The following is a 19,670-nucleotide window of genomic DNA, read 5'->3' on the forward strand; positions in this document are numbered from 1 at the left end:
AAGGATCTAACAAAAGTTCCCGTGGCCTTCTCATAAACAAACAGGAGACAGTGGATGGAATTGTGTGGTTCCACAGGCAAGCTGATTAATTGATCAGTGCCATCCTGGGGGACATCTTTCTGTACCTGATTGCTGATAGGAAAAGTAGGTCCCATTTTACAACATTTTGATTAACAACTTGGATATAGACACAGATGGCATGCTTATCAAATTCTGGGATGATATAAAGCCCAGAGTTATAGCTAATATGTTGGATGTCAGAGCTAAAGATTTAGAGCTCTTAACAAGCAGGAATAATGAAGTACAGCAAAAACGCTGAGAGGGTATAAGGTAAAAGCAGTTTTGCATTTTGATCCCCAAAAGGCTGCTCAACATGTGTGCTCAGAATGGGGCATACAAAACTTTATAGCAACTTCTAAAACACAGACTTCAGGTTTTTTTTTATTGCAAAATGAAGCTGTCAATAGCTACTATATTGCTGTGCATTTTACCTACTTTAACGTAGATGTCATTTACCAAGAAGCATTTGAAAATATTTATAAAACATATCCAAAAACAGTACTTACCAGGTTCAAAGGTAACAGGAAAATAGGGTAGGGCATTGAAAATATTACATTCATAATTAGTTTTGTTTGTTGATCATCTGGCAGAGAAGTGTCCCATGCCTATTGGCATACCTAACTGCCATTGGTGTTTCACAGCATATTTTCTCTTCAGTATTTTTGACCAATCTCCAATTTTTAATGTACCTCCATTTAACTATGACCCTTTTTGCATAGCAGTTAGACGTATTCTTGGTGCTGTATCTTCTTGATATCTCCCAATTAGATAGAGCTCAGGGTTTTCTTTATTCTAACGCTATGTATCAAACATGTAGCATAGTTCTTAGCACATAGTAGACATTCAATAAGGATGTTCTACATCAGATGTTAAATGAGAAAGGAATTCAAGGGGAACAATGGAGAGAGGAAGAAAGATGCACAGAGAGAAACCCACCGTAAATCACAGCCCACGGAAAGCACATTTAAATCTCCCTGGGAAGCTGGGGAAAAGGCTTCCATAAGAAATGGACTTCCATTAATGCTCAACAGGTCAGAAAAAGGTCACCTTGCAAAAAGTCTCCAAATACAGTGGGAAAAAGCATGCAAAGCAGCTGAGTCAAAGAAGGGGCATATGATGCGTGGGGGCCAGTGAAAGGATGATTGGAGCATACGGGACAGAGAATGTGTGCAGGAAATGACACTGGGACACCATGTTCTCTTTTCCATCATTTAAGTGGCTGCTGCCAACTGGAAACAAGCTGAGAAAAAGCCAAGCACAACGACGAAATGAGGCTCGTCTGGCATTTGAATAAAATTGAATACTTAGCCTGAATATAAGATGTGGGTAAAGGGAAGGGGCATCATGTGCCTTTTTCAAATTTTTGAAATACTTTTTATATAGACTGTGTTTTCAATTCATATTTAATTTAATAAAATAAATTAGGAATCAATGGACTATTGGAGCCTTGCTAAAACTTAAAAAATGTTTTCTTTTTCTAGTTTCAAGGGCAATCAGATAGGTATGGGAGGTTCTAGGAAGCTGAAACAGGCTCCTCTGTCAGCCCTGAGGGACTAGTTCATAAGTGCTCTGGTATCTCCATTCCAGGTCAGTCCTTTCTTATAGCCTATCATGCTACCTACAAGGTGTTGTGAGCTCTACGCCCCAAATGCTGAAATGCATTTCTTTCTCTCAAGTTCAACCAAGTAGTTTCATTTGAGTGCATTTGCATCCTCAGCATTTATTCCGTTCATTATTCCCATCATCCAATACCGAGTTTCCCAACTGCTCACTTATACGCTAAATTTCCATTTTCAATGTTAGTCCTGATTCTACCCTATTTCTGTATCTCTAACAAAAGTTACCCTTGAGCCTCTGTCATATTGACCTTCGATCTCTAACTTTTATATGGCTCGTGGGGACATTGTTTCATGTGTTCCATTTCCCCTAATTTCTCTACCCTCCAACTTTAACCCAAATAAACACATAATGTGATCATAGCCCTGGGCACTATGTGTACCGTGTACCATCCAAAGTAGCAATATCCTGGTGATTGCGGGTGGAAGAAGCACTGGGGAGACCAAGGTAAGTGAGGACAAGGGCTCTTGTGTTTCCCACCCCAGCAGGTGACCATTTCCATTTGGCCTGGCAGACCCCAGCAACACAGCCCTTCTGAAGCTGTAGAGGAGCCACCAGACTAGTCACGCTGAGAGTGACGGCTTCCAGTTCTCTCTTGCTGTCCTCCACATACTTGATCTCTCCTGTTCCCCTTCCCACTCCCTCTCCTTTCCAGTTGTCTCCCTCCATCCATCACAGATCTATATTTTATTTCCCCTTCTGAGTGAGATTCAAGCATCCTCCCTTGGGTCATCCTTGTTACTTTGCTTCTTTAGGTATGTGGATTGTAGTATGTTTATCTTGTACTATATGGCTAATATCTGCTTATAAGTGAGCATATACTATGTACATCTTTTTGGACTTGGGTTATCTCAGTCAGGATGATCTTTTCTAGTTCCATCCATTTGCCCAAAAATTTCATGATTTCCTTATTTTTAATAGCTGAATAGTATTCCATTGAGTAAATGTAACACATTTTCTTTATCCATTCTTCAGTTGAGGGACATCTAGGTTGTTTCCAGTTTCTTGCTATTACAAATAAAGTTGCTATGAACATAGTTGATTAAGTGTCTTTGTTGTGTGGTGGAGCATCTTTCAGGTATATGCCCGGGAGTGGTATAGCTGGGTCTTGAGGTAGAACTATTCCTAATTTTCTGAGAGACTGTCAGACTGTTTTCTAAAGTGGTTGTACAAATTTGTATTTCTACCAGCAATAGAAGGGTGTTCACCTTTCTCCACATCCTTGCCAGCATGAGCTGTCACTTGTTTTTTGATCTTAGCCATTCTGAGGGTGTAAGATGGCATCTCAGAGTCATTTTTTATTTTGATTTCCCTAATGACCAAAGATATTAAACATTTCTTTAGGTGCTTCTCAGCCACTAAAGATTCCTCTGTTGGGAATTCTCCATTCAGCCTTGTACCCCATTTTAATTGGATTATTTTGATTGTTGGTGTTTGATTTCTTGAGTTCTTTAAATATTTTAGATAGTAGCCCTCTTTCAGATGTAGGGTTCATAAAGATCTTTTCCCATTCTGTAGGCTGCCATTTTATCCTTTCGACCGTGTCCATTGCCCCACAGAAGCTCTTCAGTTCATTCCATGAGATCCCATTTATTAATTGTTGGTCTTAGTGCCTGAGCTGTTGGTGTTCTGTTAAGAGAGTTGTCTTCTTGAAGGCATTTTGTTGAGGAGGTTGTCTCCAGTGTCAATGCATTCAAGATTATTCCCACTTTTTTTCAATCAGATTTAGTGTATCTGGCTTTATGTTGAGGTCTTTGATCCACTTGGACTGAAGTTTTGTGCAGGGTGATAGATATGGATCTATCTGCACTTTTCTACATCCAGACATCCAGTTAGAGCAGCACCATTTGTTGAAGATGCTTTCTTTGTTCCATTATATAATTTTGGCTTCTTTGTCAAAAATCAGGTGTCCATATTTATGTGTGTTTACTTCTGGGTCTTTGATTCTATTCCATTGAACCTATTTTTAACACCAATACCATTTGAGTTTTATTATAATTGCTCTGTAGTACAGCTTGAGATTAGGGATGGAATACATTGGGAGAGACACCTGAAATCAGTATGGGGGAGGGCATCTCTTGGACAAGCTAGAAATCTAGATCAATGGCAACTCCCAGAAATCTATGTGGGTGTCCCAGCTAAGACCCCTAGCAACAGAGAATATGGAGCATGACACAGTCACCTCCTGTAACCAGGAAACACTTCCAGTGGAGGGATTGGGATGCCAACTTAGTCACGAAACCTTTAACTCATAATTTTTCCTGCCTATAAGAGGGTCAGAGATAAAAAGAGAGCATAAAGTGAGAGAATGGCCAATAATGAGTCCCATGCCATGAGAGAGAGTCCACCCCTGGCATTATTAATAATATTTTGCTCTATGCGGAGACAGAAGGCTAGGATAACTGTCATTTGAGTGGCTTCACCCAGCACTTGTTAAAAACAGTTGTTGAGACCCATGGCCAAACATTAGGTGGAGCTCAAGGAATATTCTGGAAGAAGGGAGGAAGGATTGAATGAGCCAGAGAGATCAAGTACACCACAAGAAAATCTACAGAGTCAACTAACCTGGGCTCATGGGGGCTCACAGAAACTGAACCATCAACCAGAGAGCATCCGTGGGACAGAGCTAGGCTCCTTACACATATGTAACATATTCATAGCTTGGTCCTTCTGTGGGACTTCTAACAGCAGGAGCTTTCCTTTAAATCCCTTTCCACTAACTGGATGGCCTTGCCTAGCCTTAATAGAAAAAGCCCAGTCCTATTACAGCTTAGTAAGTCAAGGAAGGTAGATGACTACAGTAGGTTTTTCCCCTTCTCTGAGGAGAAATGGATGGGGCATAGAGGGATGGAAGAGAAAAAGCATCTAGGAAGAGAGGAGGGAGTGAGAGGGCGGGACTGGAAAGAGATGATGGAGGGGAAGTTCCTACCAGGATGTAAAGTAATTAAATAAATTAATTAAAAATGCTTATCTCTTATTTCATTAAGCTATACTCTAAGACCATAAGCAGAACATGTATAATTTGCTCTTGATATATAAAATAATTATATATCATATGCATATAATACAAATTATGTATAAAATGATTGTATTTAACAGTGAAGATCTGTTAATTTGTTTCCTTACAAAACCTCCATTTGTCCTTGAAGTCTCAAATTAAACACCCTTTCTGCTGAGATGCTATTTCAAAGCCCAAGACAATCCCAGAAGTAATCTATTTTTTTCCGGTCACTGTATTCATATCTTCTTAATATATTCTACATTTTACTGATTATCACTGTCTATTTTATTATGAGAGTCTACAGCAGAGACCTGAGATGAGCCAAGGTCCCAAGTGCCAATGATTTGCATCTGAGTATGCCTATGTGTGTGTTTACTTTTTTTCTTATGCTTTAAGTGTCATAAAAAATCATCACCAAGACCTGTATTGCTGAGATTATGATTTAGTTTATGGTTTTGAGTTTTATGGTTATGTGTCTAGTATATTTGAGTTTATTATTATGGTGTAAGGGAAAAATCCAGTTGCATGTTGGGTGCGTGTGAATACAAGCGTATCAACATCATTTATCGGAGAGACTGTCCTAGATACAGCATGTGTTCTTAGCACCTCTGATAGCTATCCTTGGCCGTCAACTGGGCTACAGCTGGGTTTAACTGAAAAAACTCCAGCAGCTGGGTACACTTGTGAAGGAATTTTTGTCTTCATTAAATAATTTGATATGGGAAGACCAATTTTTAATCTGAATCTTTACAGATGGGAAGATCCACTTTTAATCTGGGCCATAGCTTCTCTGCCTGCTTGCTCTCACTCTCACAGCAAGTCCGTTCCTTCACAGACATTAGAGCCTACTTTTGGGTTCTGGTGTAAACCGAAGACCAGCTGAGACATCATATTTGTGGACTGAACAACCACTGGATTCTTGGACCTTCTGTAGACAGTCATTGCTGGACTAGCTAGACCACCCTGTAAACCACTCTTATAAACACCCTGTCTGCCTATCTATCTATCTATCTATCTATCTATCTATCTATCTATCTATCCATCTATCTTCTATAATCTCTGTCTCTCTCCTCCCTTCTCTCTCTATGCACATAAATAGTTATTCTGTAAGTTCTGTTTCTCTATAGAACCATGACCAATAAAGCACACTTGTGTAGAGATTCATAGAGTGTATGCCTTTGGTGCTTATTTCTGGACTTATGTGCTTAAGTCTACTCTATTCTACTGGTTGACGTATCTGCTTTTATGCTTGTACCATACTGTCTAAATCAATTGAGCTTTGCAATACTATATGAAAACAGGAAGTGATGATTTCATCTCTGTTCTTCTTGTTCATCATACTTCAGCTATTCTGGGTCATTTATTGTTCCACACACTTTTTAAGGTTACTTTACCTACTTCTCTGGAAAATGTTACTGGAATTTTGATAGTAATGGCATTGAATCAGTAAATTTCTTATGCTACAACGGATATTTTGACCATATTACTCCTTTGATCCAGAAATGCAGGCTATGCTTCCACTTACTATGTTTCCTTGATTTCTTTCATCAAGGTCTTTTAGAAGTCAGTGAAGTGATCTTTTGTTTCCCTGTTTAAATTTATTACCATTTTATTTTATTTTTTAGAAATTTCTGTAAATAGAATCATTTAAGTTTTGAGATTATAATATAATTATAACTTTTCTCTTTTCTCTTTACTCTTCCGCCCTTCCAATTTACCATTTTCCACTTTTCTTAAAATTCAATTATTGCAATAAGATGTGCACGCATGCACACACACACACACACACACACACACACACACATTCCTAAATATAGCCTGGTCAGTCTGTATACTATTATTTGCAGGTATGCTTTCAGAGCTGATTGTTTGGTATTAGATAACCAATTGGTGAGCTCTTTTTTAGAGATATCCACCTTTCCAGCACTCAGTTTTACTCATTGCTTATAGTTCTCTCTCTTTTTTAATTTAATCACTTTACAGCCTGATACCACCTCCCTCCCTCCTTTCCTCACAGTCCTACCCTCATGCCTTCCCTTCCTCCATTACACACCTCTTTTCCTCAGAGAGGTACCCACCCTGGCACCTCAAGTTGCAGCAGGATTAAGTGCACCCTCTCCCACTGAGGTCAGACAAGGCAGCCAAGACAGGGGAAAGGGATCCAAAGGCAGAGAACAGAGTCAGAGACAGCCCCCACTCCAGCTGTTAGTGACCCAGTGTGACCCAGGCTGCACATCTGGTACATATGTGTAGGGAGTTTAGGCTCAGCTCTTTGGTTTGTGGTTCAGTCTCTGTGAACTTCCATGGGCCCAAGTTGGTTTATTCTGTAGGTTTTCTTGTGATGTCCTTGACCCCTCCTGCTCTACCACAAAACTCCCTGAGCTCAGCCTATTGTTTGGCTGTGGGTCTCTGCATCTGTTTCCATCAGCTGCTGGATGAAGCATCTCAGGAGACAGTTATGCTAGGCATGTGTCTGCAAGCATAGCAGAGTATCATTAATAGTATCAGGGGTTGGCTCTCTCCCATGAGGTGGGTCTCAATTTGGGCCACTCATTCGTTTGCCATTTCCTCAATCTCTGTTCCATCTTTATTCCTACATTTCTTGTAGACAGGACAAAGTTTGGGTCCTATATCCATTTTGCATTGAGCTTTGATTTGGGGTGAGGACAGTTTTAAGCTTGATCCATTTGTATGTCCACATTTGCCAGCATCACTTTTCGAACAAACTATTCTTTTCTTATAGAATTATCCTGGATCCCATGCTGAACATCAGTTTCTTATAAATGAAAGCATGTACTTTATTCTCAGCTCTATCTCATTCTTATATGTTCCCCTGATGACAGCATCCATGGTCTTAACAACTGTGTCTTTGTAAGATGTTTTAAAATCAGGAACCACGGTCTTCTCCTCCAAGATTATGCAGACATTCCTGGTTTACTATATTCCCATACCATTTTAGGATTATATTTCAATTTATTCAAAAAATGAAGCCAAACTTTAGGCAGGGATTACACTGAATCTGTAGTTAAACTAAGAAATACTTGAATTTTAACCATTTTAAGATTCCCCATTCGGAGGACATTCTAGTGGGACTCTAGATGAGAGAATCATGGGAGAATGGCAAAGTAGAAGGATCCAGAGGGTCCTAGAAGCCTACAAGTAGAACATTATGATAGGCAGATTTGGGCACAGGGGTCCCACTCAAACTAAGGCACCAGCCAAGGACAATACAGGCGGTAAACCTTAAGCCCCTACCCAGATCTAGCCAATGGACAGAACACTCTCCACAGTAGAGTGGAGAGTGGGATATTACTTTCTCACATACTCTGGTGCCTCACCTTTGACCATGTCCCCTGGATGGGGAGACCTGGTGGCAATCAGAGGAAGGACAGCAGGTTACCAAGAAGAGACTTGATACCCTATGATCATATAGAGGGGGAGGTAATCCCCCTCAGGAACAGTCATAGGGGAGGGGAATAAGGGGAAATTGGGAGGGAGGGAAGAATGGGAGGATACAAGGGATGGGATAACCATTGAGATGTAACAAGAATAAATTAATAAAGGAGGAAAAAAAATTCCCCATTCATTCATTACCATGGTGTACTCCCATTTATTTAGGTACCTGACTTCTGTCAACAGTGCTTTATTGCTTTCAGAATGCATGTTCTGAATGTTTTTGTTAAAATTTCTTGTTAAGTACACTGGATTTTCTGATGCTATTATTAATACAAATTTCTTCTTAGTTACATTTTGTGATTATTCCTCTTTAGTGTATACAATTATAGCTGATTTCTGAAATATGATCTTGTACCCTGCAAACTTACTGGGCTCATTTATTAAGTGCAGAGGGTTGGGGAAAGTGGGCTTCCTTGAGGTTTTCTATTTGATGGTGCACATTACTTGCAAGAATAATGCTTTTTCATCTTTCTTTAAAATCTTGGCACTTTACAACTTTATTTCATTTATTTTGCAATTTGCCACTTTGCTTGGGATAGACTCTCCAGGGCAATGCCTAATGGAAGTTGACAGTACACATCTTGGCTGGTCACCACTCCATCTTTATATTATATTATATTATATTATATTATATTATATTATATTATATTATATTATATCATTGTGTGTATGTGTGTGTGTGTGCACGCGCGTGCACGCTGTGTAGTGATGCAGATGCACATGCATATGTGGGTCTTTGAGCCTGTGCAGAAAGTCTCTCTCTTCTTGCCCCAGGGAAAAAAGTCTCTTACTGAACCTGAAGTGTACTGATTTGGTGAGGCTGGTTGGCCAGAGCATTCTTGGGATCGATTTTCTTGACCCCCAAATGCTGAGGCTATTAGGCACAGGCAGCAACGTCCAATGCTTTGCTTTCTGTGGGTGCTGGATATTGGGGATTCAAACTAGGTCCTCACGGTTGCAAAGCAAGGGTTCTTTCTCAGCCTCTAATGTATTTTTAATAGCATGGCAGATAATGAGTTACTTTGCAGCTCTTCATAGGATTTCTACTTGTTTGCACTGAAGAAAATCAGGAAAGCCTATTGACTAATTAATTGAAAACCACGTGTTTGCAAGTTGTTTGCCATCTCACTCAGCATAAACATATAGCTCTTAATTACACTTAGGCTGAAGGAAGTTAGACATGGTTTCATATTGGGATTCTCCCTTTAAAAGAATCAAGATACACCCTCTTTTCTCCAGAAAGGCATTAAGGGCTCTGGAAAAGTCTTACTCCATACCCACTGCTCTTTAGGAGGTTAAGGCATATGTCAGAAGATCAAAGTCCTTGCAGGTGGCTCCTAAAAGGATACTGTATGGGGCTGAGAAACCAAAATGGCAATGAAGACCCTGGAAAGAAAGACTGTCTGTGTGCAGAGCCAACATCAGGCAGAGGGCATCAGAATGAGGACCAGCACTACCGCAGGGCTCGGTTTACCTTGGGCATTGTCACCGGAGCTCATATTGCCCTGTTGTGATCTGAGGGATCCAGACAAAGTTTTCATATTTACCCTGTTAGGTCAGCTTGCTTTGGTCTAATAACTTCTTTGCTTTTTCTCTATCCCTCTTTTTTTTACTATAGGAAAGCATGCTGTGTCTACTTTTGTATGCGCAAATATACGTTTTCATTTTGATTTTGCATGGTTCACAATGAAGAGTTTACCTAGAGTCTCACAAGACACTTGGAACTTGGAACTTTTGTGCGATGCTGGAAGGGTTAGGACTGCAAAGGCTGTTGGAGATGAACTAAGTATAGCTTGCATGGGGAGAGAAACATGAGTTTGAGGGTATTGGGAGTACTAACTGTGACTTTCAATTTGACTGGGTTACTAAACCCCAAGGTCACCTTGGGTACGTCCATGAAAATGTTTCCATAAGGACTGACTTTGAGGAAGACCTACCTTGAATGTCCTAGGCTGAAATCCTGCACAGAAGAACTGGGGGGAAAAGAAAAAAGTCAGCCTAGCATTGACATTCCCCTAATCTGTGTGAAGGGAGACTCATATTCCTTCCCCCACATCCATGAGCATCTCCTGTAACCATGCCTCCCTGCTATGAAGGACTGTACCTTCAAGCCAAGGACCGAAATCATCACTTCTCCCTCTGACAAACTGCTTTAGTCACAGTCACATGTTTTATCACAGTGCCAAGAAGAGTCATTAGTGTAGGGGTCCAGGGGTGAAATGTTAAAGGGAGGATGTGAAATGTTCTGTACTAAAGTGCATGTGTAGTGGGTATGGTCTCCAGCAGGAGCTGCTATGGAGAGGTAACTGGATCACGAGGTCATTTACTCTTTCAGTGGGTTAGTCTGCTGGTGAGTTCATATTAGGGCTGTGACTTGGAAAAAGCAGTAGTAGCATCATGTGTTTGAAAGCTGTAGCTTCCTCCCACCCCCTACCCCCGTTCTCTCTGCTCCCTGGAAACTGTGAGGTGAGCAGTTTTCCTCTACCACATCATAGAGTTATATTGTATCTTTGCTACAGGTCCAAATGCAATGGGAGATGGCTGGCAATGCATTGAAAACTCTGGGACAATGACCTTCACTAGCATGTACCCACTTTTGAAGTTGCCTTCTTGGGTATCTTGTCACCATGATGGCAGAGCCAATTAACAACACCCGAAGATGACTGTCCTTGTGAGCGAAGAATCTCTTCAACTCAGTGTGCTGTCCGTACTCTAAAAGGCAGCTCTTTGTGTATCTTTATCACCCATCCTCTCCTTTCCTCCCACCAGGCCTTGCCTTGGCTAACAGCCATAGTTTACAGGGCTGGGTCTCTTTTCCCTTTTTAAGTCCTTCTGCAGACAGTGCCTAGAGGCAGTCCTTTTGAAAGATGGATTGCATCTGCTGCCCTCTCCCTCCCTGCTTATTGCTGGAGCTGAATGAGGTCCATGCTCCTGGGATGCCTTCATAAAACTCCGCTGACTTCAACCTCACTTCATGCAGCTCCTGCTCACTGTGCATTCACACTACATGTGTTCCTTTTTGCACTCTTATTTTCCAGAGCATCCTTCCTGCTTGAGATCTTACTGGGGGAAGTGGTCTTGTTAGTCTACTCTCCAGCCTTCTCATCCTTCTGATCCCAGGTTGATACCATGCCAGTGGGCACCCTTCCTAAAGTCTAGCTAAGTACTCTCAAGCCAGCACCCTCAGGGGTAACCAGGACTTAAATTCCATTTGTGCATCTTTAAATGTCAATCTCTCACTGTAAAAATTCTTCCTGGGTCACTCTAGAACCTCATACTAGTAAATGCAAATTATAGAAGATGATTAAGTATACATCTGGGTGATCCTAAACCTCTGGAGCCTAGCAGAGATCAGCCTTGTTGGCATTTGGACAGAAGAAGAGGAGGTATGCAGCAAATAGTCAATATATATGCTTTTACATAGTGAATATATAAAAACCACTATGTACAAACAAGCTGAATATCACCAATTCTGGCTTCCTTATAATGTTTCCAAAAGCCAAATCATTCCATAAAATTAAGAAGACAAACCAAGGAACCAGGTGGTGGTTCAAAGGACCACTGGGCCTTGAGTTGAGTCTAACAATGATGTAGGCATGTCTTATGTAAAGATGACCTAGCACACTGTCTATAGAAGAACTGCCATTATCCCTATGCTTACATTAGAAACAAATTTAATTTGTAATCTCTGGTATTAATGACAATTTCTAGACACATGACATTAATGACAAAGAATAATCTGCTTCCACAATTAGCCAAACATAAATTTCCTCATTCTCCACTCCTTAGCAGAATCCACACCTTGTTTGGTTTTGTAAACAAGGTAGCCTAGGAGGAAAACTAAAGGCAGCATTAAACTACAACTCAAATGCATAGACCCCATCCTGACCACCAGCTCAGCCTTGCCTGCCACCTGCACTGCAGCTGAATTTAGCCTTCCATTCACACACGGAAGCGCAGAAATTCTAAGGCTCAAAAATTCAAACTTTCTCTCCAAATAACGTCTAGCAAAACTCACCCAGAAGACCCCATTAATTTCCATCATCTTATTCACTCCTATGCATTTATATTTACACTGGAAACACTGAAAGTCAAATTTTTTCATTGATATTTTATCACCTACCTCAGATGAAACTCAAGAATGAATACACACACACACACACACACACACACACACACACACACACACACACACACAAAATCTGCATTCATTTCTCTGGGGCTTGAGATCTCAGTGAAGAGGAACAACCATGCTGACAACTGGGAAATAAGTGACCAGTAAACCAAAGAAAGACATGGTAGGAGGGTGGGGGGTGTGGAGGTTTAGGGGTATAGAGAAATTTTAATTCAGAAAATGGCTGCTGCATATGCAAAGATCTTCTAGGTCTATGTGATCTAGATGGGATACCAGTATGCCTTTAAACACAGGAGACATGCAAACAGATCTGAGTTCAAGGCCAGCCTGTATAGAGCAAGTTTCAGGTAAAGAAAAGCTTAAGTCCCCGTGTGCTGAGTGATACACACATTTAATCCCAGCATTTAAGAGATGGAAGTACGCAGGGCTCAGAGTTCTGTTCAGGCAATTCAGTTGAGTCAGTGAGTTGGGAAGCCGCGTAGTGAAATTGAGTTCATGACAGTTCAGTTTGTAGAATTCAGAGGCAGTTTTTACAGGGAGAGTTTTACAGAGAGAGGTTGAGGAAATAACAAATTATACACAGGTGAAGACAGAACAAGTCAGAGAATGAGAAGGAGCCAGAAGATTAGAACAGATTGCTAGAGTTAGTTTGAGGCCAATCATAACAATTCAGTCAGAGGCTGAGAGGGAAGTCAGGTTGAATTAGTCAGTTGGGAGAGGAGTTTAAGCCAGAACAACTGAGTTGAACCAGCCAGCCAGAGTTCAGAAAAAGCTAGAGTGAACTTATTCAGCAGTAAGTCTTAGAGGCTGAAAACATTCTAGGTCTAGATTAGATTGTACAGAGGCTATAAGCTTCCAAGACAGGGTCTAGGCTAGCAGACAGAGGCAGTAAGCCTTGGAGATGAAAATTACATCAGGTGAATAAAAGTTGCTTTTACGTGGGAGAGTTGAGGAGTGGGTGGGGGCCAAGCATCTGCAGTAGGTGTAGTTCAGATAATAGTGGAGATAAATATGTGTGCATTTCCTCTGCTCTGAGTTTATGGTGACAGTATGCTACTGGCAGATGAGAATGATAATAATTCTTTAAGAATGGATCAATGACAATGGCCACACTGTGGACAAGCGTCCTGAGCTGGGTGCAAGTTCCCATCTTCCACTTCTCACCCTTGGCCTTACCAGAGCTGTTGCAGAAGGAGGGGTCAACAGGTCTCCCATTTATGTCAGAGCACGCTATTGCTCGAAAGCGCACCCCTTCTCCACATTCCTTGTCTTCTCCTTGCACCCACAGTCCTCCTCGCTGGGAATCCCTTTTGCCTTCCGGTAGAATGCAAGCCGACCAGTTTCCGTAAGGATGAGCCATGAATGTGTCACAGGGACAGGGTTCCATTTCCACCAGAGGGTACAGGGCAGCATCCTGACACTTCTCCTTCTTCCTGCTTTTGCCTGTTACGACACAATGCATGGCGCTATTAATTTGTATCTGATGCTCTGTTAAAAGTCACTCACATTCCTGTACATACAACCACTGGAACATTAAACCTTAGATGATGTTTCTTTTTTACTTTTTTTTTTGCCATGGAAATAAAATCTAGGACAATGTAAGCAGTATTCTAGGAACCTATGATGTTCAAATTAATTCAAACATAATTTTAAAAATATGGCACAAAGCATTATGCTTAATATGTCAGTTCAGTAATTAGAAAACTTTTATTAATTTGTTTTATGTTTTCTCTCTCCTAATCCAATACTAACCCAGCCAGACTTGTCTTGGACTAGCTGGGGTGTGCACAGGTGGTGTCACTGTCATTCTGTTTAGTAACAACAGTTTGGTTAAGCCTGTCTTCAAGGGAAATCAATAAAAACATAAGCAGTAAGCTCTTTTCTTTTCCTGAAAAGAGCTACAAGTTAACTTCTCCAAAAAGCAAAACTTATATTCTCCATCTAACAAGCTCAAAATGAATTTGGAGTTTACTTCAGTGCTATAGAGTGTAACTAATCTTGTTTTCTGAAATAAGATAAGCATAAATATTAACACTAACAAAAATTGAAATAAAAGATCAGACCATGTTCCATGGTTTGAGAAAAATCAGTGACCTTCCATTTGAGAGTCCTCTGGACTTGAGCACCTGGTGTAACATCACCTTACACACTAACTTTGGTGGGACATTTAGCTGTTTGCCAACTTGGAGTAATAACTGTGTAGAAACATTTGCAGGCCTGTGATTACTTAATAATAGTGTTTCCTGGGTTTCAGCTTGGTCTGAGACTTGATGCGACTTTTCTGGCAACATGTTTCCTCTATGTTGCTAAAACGTTCCTAGATGTAATAATTTCACCATTTCTTCCCTCATTGGTGAGTCATTAACTAGAGTCATAGCTGGTTATAAAAATCAGAGGCAGCTTTACTGGTCTATTTGTGGGCTTTATTGCTATCTGGGAAATACTTCATATAAGCTGATGCATAGGAAGTCGTCTCCTTGTCACATGGCTTGCCTCATGCAGTTAAACAAATTCTGCCTGGAGATTGATTTATGGACACATCATTTATGCCTACAAATAACTTGAGAAATTCCTGTGGAATCTGAATCACTCTTGTGTGAGCCAGAACCAGCCCATGTCCCTGAACTCTTCTACCATAATGTGCGCCAACTAGTGGCTTCTCAGGGTCTGCCATTATGAACACAGCTTGGGAAGCGCAGATGTCATCTCTCCCTGAGAACTTTCTGACTATGACGTTCATCACTACACAGTCCCATTCCCTCCTCACATGAAATGGTGTTGAACTTCACCTCCATTTCTGCACCTTCCTCGCTGTTTTCAGCCTACTTAGTCTTGGATTCCAAGCTGGCCCTGGACCTTGGCATCATTTTTACAAAAGTGATAAACAAACCTAATACATCAGGAAGCAATTTCTTATCTTTCAAACTTGGCGATCTCTCAGAATGCCAACTACAACCTTATTTTTGAGATATTCTTCCTAAATTCCATCATAATATGCACCTCTCCCCTTACTCCTGTTCTGGCTTCTGCCATCCCTCTAGCCACATTTCATTACTTACTGCTTTACTCATTTAGTGAATTTTCTCCCTCTTCTTGGCTGGTGAGATCCTTCACTGGACCATCCTGGGTTCTCATGTCTTGGTTCCAATATGTTCACCCTAGCTGGGAGCTTAAACTACTATGTATAATTCCTATACTCCAAATTAATTAATTTGATCTGCAATATCTTGCTCCAATTTTCTGAGGCAAAGGATGCATAGTAACTTTGACTTAAAACCAGACTCACCCCTGCATCACACACACAGTCTCCCTGTGTTTGCCAACAGTGCCAAGCGGAGAATACAATGCTGTCACACTTGAGTTGTTTTGGTACAATCCATGCATAGGACTAATGACAAATTCTAGGCTAATACTCCAGGGGCCCTTAAGCCATCTTTTCTTTCTTTCTAATGACAGCACTGTATTTGCTCACACCTCTAGGTCCCTAACTTATTTCTCTCTCTAGAGTGGGAGAAAAATGGAAGACAAAAGGGGTTGAAAAGAAGGAAGACCAGAAAACACAGGTAACATTCATCGGCAAAGCAAACAGAAGTTACCAGCAGAAAAACCATTCTGTACAAATAGATGCTGTCTCTGTTTGTGATTTCTCTCTTAATTACATGGCAGCCCTTTTGGAGGATGGATTGAACTAAGTGAGTTAATTCGGAAACAATTCTCCTAATAAGAAACACATTAGTGCCGGGCCTTCACTTTGATTACATTCTAATAAAAATCAGCGCTGACCTTTAGATTAAGGCCAAGGTAGACTAAGGGGGAAAAAATCAATCCCTAGTACAAAGAACATTTCCCCTTAACTCAAAGTGTAAGTGATCTATTTTGAACACATCTCTATTCCCATACCTGGATAATAAATTGAATATGTCCCTTATTAAATAAACTATTGTTTTAATTACCACTCATTCTAGAATCTGTAAAGATCTAGTTTAAAAACAAACACGGAACACACAGATGGTAAATTAAAAACCCTCATTAAAGTTGTAACAAGAAAAGTAATATTCTAGATGCCCAATATTCACTGGAGTGCCTTGTATTAGGATCTGCGTCACATGGTCTAAATCATATGGTTTCTATTGCCACCCACATTTGAGAATGTTCATTAAAATTTCTGTCAAGTATCATGGAAGAAAGTCAAAATAAAATAACTAACATCATAATATTAAGTTCACTAGTGTGTCCTTGGTTTTTTGTTTATCAATATTGTTCTAAATGGTTGGTTGTGTTTTCATGACTAATATATTTTATGAGATTGATCAATTGTGTTGTCAGCTAGCAGGAGTGCAAAGATCAATTAGCTCCCTAAAATAGTAGCAGCTAATAAAACATACAATAAACCTGAGCAGCCCTTTCGTATAAATAATCACTAACTTTGAATCATAGAATAATTTATTACAACCTTCAATATGTACTTTTATAGACAATACATCTTAGAAGTCATTCATTCAGCTTTTAATGATTTATAACACAAAGGGTGCTGGCTGTAAAATGAGACAAAACAGTTGCTCTTATTTTGCAGGTGCTAAGTATCATCAGCAAACTTCGAAGGCAAGGGATGCAGCTGGCTACCAACTATACTCTTTCCCATCAAAGGAAGTTCTCATTCACCTCAGATGTGAAGTGTTGCTAGGGCAACGGCTCCCAGCACACTGTGCGTGTGCAGGACAGCAAAGTAGCTGCAAAGTGGTCTCTAACTTCAGATTTGGTCTGTCCTGTGTCTCTTGGATCGCCTTTTCTCCCAGGCGTTTTCGTCTGAATCATGTAAGCAGTTACTTACCATTATGTATGGATAGTCATTTTGTATAAAGCAGCAAGGGCAGCATGCCTCATTTATAAAGTCTCTTGTGGTTATATATTTTATCTTTGCTTGCCATGTAGATTTTTGAGGTCCAGTGTGCATTCAGAAATTCTGCAAAAGCTTTAGTCCATCGACTGAACCAATTTTAGAGAGTTGGATTATATGTGTGACCAGGTTAACAGTGCACTAGAATGTTGAGTCTTGGACCCAAGAGACCCTGAACTACCCATGAAAACATGATCATCTCTTCTCAGCTCTGCTATCCTGATGCCAAACATAACTCTGGTATTTTTTCTTTTGGTTTTTACATTCCCCAAATTTAATTTCCTACACACACACAAATGCATGCGTACTTAAGAGAAATAATAGGCATTATCCACACAAATGGTAAGTTTTGTTACTGCAGCAGTGATTTTTACAATGGTAGCAAAAATTGCTCTAATATCTCAACTAAACTAGGATTTGCTTCAATTTCCATTAACCTTTGCAGAGGTACATGGTACTGACAGACAGTAATAAGACACAAATGAGTCTGCATGTGTGATTTGACTTTTACTTTATAATATTAAAGAATGAAAGAGTCAAACTGCTTATCAGGTAACGGCAAAAAGACAATGGTGTCAGTTCATTCGCCTTCTAAAAAAGTAGCAGTGACTGTTTTAAGCTTGGGAAGCTTCTGCTAAGGCAGAATTTGCCAGGAGACATGCAAATAAATTCTGTGGCTATGGAGAACAGTTGATTGACATAATAAATGCCCCTATCTCTCATTCATGAAACACATATTAGCCACGTATATATTGGGTATTGAGCATCGAGGTTAGCCTTAAGGATATGTAGTGGGGATGAGGAGGAAGGAGGTATCTGATCTCTTATCTTTCTGCTGGAACTTATGTTCTTTTATAGATGATATTCAGAGAAGTGTGGCTTGGTTGAAGCTGCAATGGCAGGCACACCCTACCTGTGAGCTGCCGCCTCCTGATCTGGGTTGCTTCACAGTTCTTGGAGCAAGGTGTAAACTTAGACCATGGGGTGAAGGTGCAGTCTTCCCGACAGGGAATGGTGCATTCTTGGACCAGGGCAGGCATGCCATTCATCTGCTTGAGGCATTCTGTCATTTCTGCAGACTGGTTATCATCAGAGATGCATGAGACAGCTAGGAAAGAGCACACGTTCTTTTGTTATTTCTTTGATTAAATCAATGAAGTGTTTTTTCTTTTTCTTTGACAAAATAGTTGAAGTCCCCGGTGTTGGAAAATATGTGATTGCATATGGTGTTCAACATAGCTAACCTTACTGCTCCCTGGAAATTAAATTTTTATTGTTGCCATTGGAGGTATTTGAGGATTTAATTGGTTTCATTATTAATCCAAACCTTGCACTGACAGGAACCAAAATAACTTCGAGTAATTTATTATGCTTCCTTCTTAGGAGCATTTGGTCCCTAGAGATGCAACAAAAGTAGGCAAGCACATCTGTAAAACAGACTGAGATGAGGGCAAAAAAAGACAAACTCATTGTTAGAAAATCCATGCAGACTTTTGCCAGGCAGGGGTTCTTTGGTTGGCTGGTTAGAGGACTGTAATGGTAAGGAAGTCATTTCAGTTACATCATAGTCAGTACTTTAAAGGAAACTTCTGCTATCTCTAAATGTGCCTTTCCACTTTGTTAATAGTTAAGCATCAGTTAACATTTGAATCATTTTCTCAGAACAGTCAACATGTAACCAGATAGTTCCCACTTGGAACATCTTATCAGGTCCAAGTAACTTCTCAAAATTTCTTCCACAACCTTTTTCAATTAAACTGTGTCAATTCAATTACAATTACATATCATCATTAACAATTATGAGGTAAAATACTTTTGAAATTTCATCTGAATTTTATTTGATTCTTTGGGATAATGTCATTTAAAATCCTTGATTAAGAATACTTGACACTTTGATTCACTTGATTTATTATGAACTCTGCAAGGTGTATATGACATATAGCTATGTCTATAGATGAGCATTTCGCAATCTTAGTGCTATTGACATTTTAGACTGTGAAAAAAACACCCAACATTTGTAGGTGCCTGAGTGTGGGCTCTGCCTGATAAGGTATATAGTAGCCTCCCTAGGAGCTCTACCCATCGCGTGCAATTAACACAGACACCACTCCAGGTTGTTACCGCTGGAAACAGCTCCATATGGGCTGCTTTTGAAGAACTGGTTTCCATAGTGCTGTACTAATATGCGTTTCTCTATCATCATCTCTAGCAATATGTTTAAGTCTCCATATGATTCTGATGCACCCTTCACTACTACTCACATTTGGCATGTTGCGATTGGATATTATATCTGTTCCATTAGTTAAATTCTTTGAACGTTTGTGAGGCAATGACTTCATTTCCTTTGTATTCCTAGGTATTGCCTAGAGGACAGTTTTGTTACTTAGGAACCACCATATAGTTCCTTATAAGGACTGAATATGTCTGTACTTCCATCAACACTGTGCAAGAGTCCTCTTTCCTCTGACCCCAACCTTCAGCCCTGTAAATTTTTGTTATCTTTG

General features: G+C 40.2%; 1 protein-coding gene across 5 annotated transcripts in view; it reads right to left on the reverse strand.

The window, feature by feature from the left end:
- Positions 1–19,670, reverse strand: part of THSD7B (thrombospondin type 1 domain containing 7B) — an 837,579-nt gene that overhangs the window by 233,509 nt on the left and 584,400 nt on the right. For all 5 annotated transcript variants that reach the window (XM_084778453.1, XM_084778450.1, XM_084778452.1 and 2 more), the window contains 2 exons: positions 18,080–18,274; positions 13,446–13,712 (listed from right to left, as the gene is read on the reverse strand). In XM_084778453.1, the coding sequence (XP_084634579.1) occupies positions 13,446–13,712; positions 18,080–18,274 (462 nt within the window). The remainder of the gene's footprint in view (positions 1–13,445; positions 13,713–18,079; positions 18,275–19,670) is intronic.

This window comes from Acomys minous (assembly GCF_964271855.1).
Source record: "Acomys minous genome assembly, chromosome: 1".
In the NCBI taxonomy this organism is placed as follows: Eukaryota; Metazoa; Chordata; class Mammalia; order Rodentia; family Muridae; genus Acomys; species Acomys minous.